Source organism: Stegodyphus dumicola, chromosome 2 (genome assembly GCF_044657685.1).
Source record: "Stegodyphus dumicola isolate Sdum_Otavi_A_Nest chromosome 2, ASM4465768v1".
Lineage (NCBI taxonomy): Eukaryota > Metazoa > Arthropoda > Arachnida > Araneae > Eresidae > Stegodyphus > Stegodyphus dumicola.
In genome coordinates this window covers 40053637-40060152 of record NC_140769.1, presented here as the reverse complement: position 1 = coordinate 40060152, position 6516 = coordinate 40053637, and the positions used below count along the sequence as shown (strand labels likewise).

The following is a 6516-nucleotide window of genomic DNA, read 5'->3' as shown; positions in this document are numbered from 1 at the left end:
CGAATTTGTAATCGTCTGACTCCTCCATGGGCTTTATGTTTGCTGCGAGGGTTTTGGTGAAGGAGTTTACCGCCGATACGCTTCGCTTGAAAATTTCGTACCTGTTATTGAACTAAAAAACGCACATGGGGAGGTTTTAGTAATATGCGATAACGTGCCAAGTATGGCAACCCCATTTCGAATGTTTTCCCTCCGCGTGCTTGAGGGCATAGAGAGCGCTCTCAGACCTTTCATTCGAAAGCTATATCACAGTCCGCGAGCTCAACCACGCGCGCTCAACCACGTGGAAGGAAAACTGAAGCAGATGATTCCGTTTGGTTGTAAGAAGAGGGGGACATCAACTCTGGAGGCTGAAATAATTGCTAGCAGATTGTTATCCAGCCTTTCTTCCTTCTGCTATCGGCTTATCCATTGCTGCTAATTGTTCTGTGAGTGAGATGAATCTTGCCGATCCGCGTGGAGATTTGCGTACCACCTTGTCCAACCTCGACGTTTATGCCATTATTCTCACTGTATGAATGAACCACCTAGTAATTATTTCATGGGCTTGACAATTCTACAATGTTACATGGAAGTGCTTATTTAACTCTGAAAAGAAACATCAGGTATTTTGATTAAGACCATGTAACATCAGTGATGGATTATGATCATCAATGGAATCCTAAAAATGAAATTCTGGAATCTTGAGCGCCGAATAGGTGAATTTGTTGACAGTTTGATCTCGACTTATAGGCAAACACGTGAAGTGATTTGCTCGAACTCACCTGTGATCGCCACCCCTACGGCATGACGTCATGAGGTTGGGTGTCCGGAGTGTGACGTCAGGTCTCTGGTGAATGTCGCCGGCGAAGGAGGAGTAAAAACGGGGAGTGGCTACGGTCGGTCCGCGCGGTGCTGTACGGGCGAGAACCTCCCCCCTCGGATCCTTCTTTCCTCCTTCTTGTCTTAACTCTGGGAGACCTCCTCTCTCCCCAACCGGTGACAACAACGGTAGTGGTTGGCGCGGCGGGCTGACCTGTCTTGTCGTGGTCTTCTTTTCGCGTTCGTGTTGTTTTTTCCCTGCGGTGCCGCTGCTACAGACGGTGGTCCCGCGACGGCCCTCCGCATGACTACCACGACGTCTTCGGCGGACAGCGGCGGTGGTGGCGGCGCGACCGTGGTGTCGTCTCCATCGCCACCCAACTTACTTCTTCAGGTACCCAGTGTGGCGGGGCAGCAACGACTTTGTGGCGGCCCAGGTCCGGGACATTCTCCCGTGTCCCCCGCCCCTGGGGCTCAAGTCCAGCTGGCCAGGCCGACTCTACTTATGGACGTGGTGAGTCAGTCCTCTTTTTAACAACATTATATAAGATCACAAAAGCAAAGAAGAAAACGTACTTAAATTTTGGTGAAAACGAGTAAATTTTTATACAGTGACGGACTTTATATCTCATGTGAAAACTATCTGCAAAAATTTAATGCAGAAATAGTGAATGAGCTATGTATATTTAGAATGTGATGCAATAAAATGGCGCGTACTTCAAATAAATAAATAAATTAGATATATGCTTAATATTATATCAGTAATATTTAAAAAATAAAGCCGATAAATAAATATAAAGGAAATAAAAAAATACGTATAATAAGAGGATAATTAGATTTGTTTTTAAAACTACTACTTAAGTCTCTCATTATTATTTAATGCTGTTTAAAATTAGTTAACTTTTATTTATTTCTGTAGTGCTCTTAAAAATTTCGTAGGAATTATTATATAAAAAATATTGATGATAATCTTCCTTTTAATTTTTTAACATGTCTTTACTCGAATTCCTGTTTTAAGTTCGTATGATTTTTCTTTTAATTATTTTATTTTTTTATTTTCCTTCTGAAATCTCGTAATCGATATTGAAGCATTTACTTTTTAAAGTAGAAGTTCAATACAAAAAAATTGCTATCTTACACTTTTCATTTTTAAATCAGTTTTTTAAAATAAAAAATAACACTTTTGGGAATAAATATCACTGGCAGTTTTATCGCATACGTTCATCACAAGACACTATACCTTCATTTTTTTTATTTGCTGTCTTATCTTTTTTAATCCTGCTTTGCCTTCAATCAATATTTGAATCTAATTTTATTTATTAAACTGCTCAATTTTTTTACTCAGTAAATAAATAAAATATAATTAAAAATAAATAATATATTACGAATTCATAAAAACATGGTTGTGTAAATAAAAATTCTACAGTACATGAAAACATAGTTAAAACCTGCAGTTAAGTGTTTCTCCAATAATTTGGTATGTAAATTGCAATTAATCATTTTCCCCTTTTTCTTCCCTTTTTTTCTTTTTTCCCTATTTGGAATTTTTAGTCTATATGTTTGAAATTATAGCCATGTTTTAACATTAAAACCATCCCTTTATTCCATTGTGTTCTTAAAAATGATCTTATGTTTTTAAGAATATTTTTGCCTTGGCATTCGTTTAAATAATACTGCAAAATTTTAGTTCAAAATTAACTCGGTAGTATTTCGTTTTGTTATAAATGCGTATGTTTAACTGATGAACATCCCCTCCCCCGCAGTTTGTAGTTCCCTGAAATAGTGTTGTTACAATTAGATTTTTATACTTTTCATGAAAAAGTAGTAAGAGGAATCTCCAACAAATTTAACTACAAAAAGATCTCCCAATAAATTTAGTTTACTTGTTTTATTACTTGCTATGCTGCAATAAAAATAGAAAATAAATTAAAAATCTTTTGTAGAACTACTGAAAACGCAGCATTTCATTTGGAACATGATAAATATTAAGTGAAAATGGGAGATTTAAAAAAATTCGTTTTACTACGAACAGTATTGCTTTTGACATAAATTTACGCCGATAGTTTTAGTGTTTTTAAAAATTTAGTGTTTTAAAAATTTAAATGATATAAGGAGAATATTGGTACTGATTTAAAAAGTTATATGGGAATGTTTGATGTAAAGTTATATTAGTCGGGAAAATGTATTTAATAATTAAAAGTATATCTTGAAGATTAAAACATTGAGAAGATGATAGCAAAAATTGAATGAAGATGGTATATACTATAGCCTTCACACATTCTCAGTGCGCATGATGCATTCTATAACGGAATATGCTCTGTTCTCTATTTTTGACAATGTATAGCAATGTGTCATTGTAATTCAATAATGTGCAAAATTTCGTTATTGACTATTCATTGACTTAAATATATAAAATAATTATGATGTCTTACTTATCTTTTCCGGTTTCGTTTTTTAAATCGTATAAGTTTTATTATTATCTAGCACAAAATGATGAAAAGAACAAAATTACCTTTCCAAATCGTTGATTAATATATTAATATTTTAGTTCTGAAATCCTTATTTAGAGAAGCTGAGTATAATCTTTAGGTGAGTATATCATATTAAAAAACATTCTGTTTTGGTTGATTAGAAGAGCCGTCTAAATGATGATTTGTTGTTAGCCGATAAAATAAGATTGTGATGACTTATATACTTAAAAGTAAATTTTATAACATAAAAAATGGATACAAGAGCATTAGAATTAATTATGTTTAATTAAATGTAAATTATTGAAAATTTTTATCTGCCAATTTCTTCGTCATACTTAAAAGGAACTAAACACTCTTTAATGATGAATATTTAATACTTTACAGCAGGGGTTCTCAACCGGTGGTACGCAAGAGAAAAATATGTGGTACGCAAAGAAGCAAAGTATTTTTAACTATTAAATTAAAAAATTAAAACCCCAACATCCTGATCGAGTTTTTTCTTTTAACACTGGTAAATTTATGCGATCTTAGCTTTTTTCAAGAGTGGTGGTGGTAATAGTACTTTGTAGTGGTGGTACTAATGGTTTTCAATTTTTGTTTAGATGGTACGCGTTAGTCAAAAGGTTGAGAACCGCTGCTTTAGAGCTTTTAATTCAATTTTCGTACAATAGCTGAATATATTCCCATTATTGACAAATTTAATTAAGAGCAAGTAATTTTGTCTGCCTTTGTGTTTGTTTACTCTTTATTACTACCCTTTTAAATGTAGAGAAATTTCAGGCGAGTTTTACGAATAAACTTATATATCACTCATACTATCAAAATTAGAAACAGTAACATCTCTTGAAGATTTTAAATAAAATTTATTGTACATTCAAAGTTAATCTTGTTTACATTTAAAAAAAAAAAAAAAAGTAATTTTAAATGAAAGCAAAAGCTGTGATTTTGCGATCACAAAAGCAAAATACGTAGTAATGTCACATCAATTATTTTTATTTCCTATTGTGGTTGGGGAGGAAGCGAATTAAATAGCATGAAGAAATGTTTAATGAAGCCGTTGAAACGTATTAAAACTGCAGAGGTATTTTTGTACATTTACTCTGACTTTGTGGGGAAAAAAATAATAGTTATGATCTGCACACGGAACAATTAATTATGTTATATGCTAATAAAACAATACCATAATAAGAGAAAGATACAACCATATTGAACTGTGAGATTGCAGCTTATTTCTTTGCATAATTTTGAGTACAACTCACTGCTGGTGAAATGGATTTATTCTAATTCTTAAACATTGAATTCTTGATTCTTAACATTGAGAGTGTGACGTAGGCCAGTGGTCTCCAAAGTGGAGTACACGTACTCTAGGGAGTACGCAAAGTGACACTTGGGGGTACGCCAAAGAAGTACGCTCATGATCACTTGCGAATGTATGATCGTACTACGGGTTATTAGGAAAGGGATCATTATAAATGCTTCTATCATTGTATGGTATTGCTCCTGAAAATGAAGTAAATGTGGAATAAAATTAATTTACCCATCTTTCTAATATTAAAAGAGAGTTTTAATGGGACATGAACCCATTTGCTGAAAATGTAAAAATAGAGCAACTTTTGACAGTAGCTCAAAAACAGTTAATTGGCATGACAGAAAGAACATCGTTGAAATCCGATTTTTAAGAAACAAATTTCTTTCTAATTGGTGGGTTATGTCTGAAAATCGAAAATCCAGATTTTGTAAGCACGAATGCAATTGATCCTAGATATCTGCATAAAGTAGCGTTTTCTACAATGACAACAGTTAAAACCAAATACAGAATTAAATCGATTTAAGAGTTAGAACCAGATCTTCGAACTGTAGTGACAGAGGGCATGAAACCAGATTTTCTCGATATTACTAACGAATACAATCACATAGCTCACATATAATCTAATTCAAATATTAATTCGTTAATTTAATTTTAATGCATGTATATTGTTTAAAATGAATAGATAATAAACAACTTGATTTTCGACTACAACTGCATACACATGTATATTATACTATATTATTTCATATTACATGAGGGTACAACTTATAATTATTTTCATCTTAGGGGTACGCGATCAAAATGTTTGGATGTCACTGACATAATATAGTTATTCAAACTACAAAACGAGATATTATTGGTTAATTTCAATATCATTTTAATTTTCAATCAGTCATGAGCATGCCTTTTATTTTGATTAGGGCTAATAAATTGAGAAATAAGATTAGAAGGAAAAGACAGAAATTCTGTAAATAAATATTAAGAAACAGCACCTGTATTTACATGTAATGAAGGTTAAGTAATGTTTTATTTTGTCGATGTGTATACTTATGTAAATAAAAATTATTTTCGATGATTAGTAGTAGTTATCCGTTTAAAAATATGCAAATTATATGCATGAACAAAATTAATGGAAGTTCTTTTTAAAAAAAAAAAATAATGTAAAGAACTGCTATAAAAATTAATTCCATCTTTTCTTTAAAATTAGGCAATAAAAGCAGGACACGCAGATCTAATTAAAACTGTTATTGATTTCGAAGCAATCAAACACAGGTCCGTCCTCTTCAGAAGCAAAAATTTTTTCTCCCTTTGAAATCCATTCTTTGTTTTTTAATTCAAATTTAGGAATAGGGAATGTTAGATTGTTAAGGAAAACAAAGGAGAGAAAGAGGGGAAAGAGAACGATTATCTTCATATTTAAATGCAGTGTACGGAATAATGCCAAGAACGTTTTTCTTATATTATTTTAATTAAAAAAGTATTGGCTATTTCACCTCTTTTTTTGGTTAAAAGTGCAGCAAAATTTAATTTTCATTGAATTCTTTATTTATTTTATCTTATTATGCTCTTTTTTCATCTTTTTCTAAATATATATTTAATTATTTATACTTTACTACATCTTTATTTTAGCTGTCGTTTTCAAGTGATATTCTTGAAAATTTCTAATAAAAATGTTTAATTCTGCAGTAAATTGTAAACTATAAATACTTAAATATTTGTAGATACTCTGTGCTATTTGCTTATATTTTCAATATATCTCTCATTTATCTCCAAAGTCATAAAAACCGATTAACCGGAAATAATTTTCAACGAAAATAATTATTACTTTAACATAATTTATTAATTAACAAAGTATACAAGCACCCTTCCGCAGTCTCTACTTTAAATATATGATTAGTGAGAAAGAAATCTGATACTTCATTTTGGCAAATATAT

General features: G+C 31.9%; 1 protein-coding gene across 1 annotated transcript in view; it reads left to right on the top strand.

The window, feature by feature from the left end:
- Positions 1–247: 247 nt before the first annotated feature.
- The window catches only part of LOC118182139 (zinc finger protein basonuclin-2-like), a 284225-nt gene continuing 277956 nt past the window's right edge, over positions 248–6516 (top strand). Inside the window, exon 1 of the mRNA XM_035351443.2 lies at positions 248–1315. Coding sequence (XP_035207334.2) covers positions 1106–1315 — 210 coding nt within the window. The 5' untranslated portion in view covers positions 248–1105. The remainder of the gene's footprint in view (positions 1316–6516) is intronic.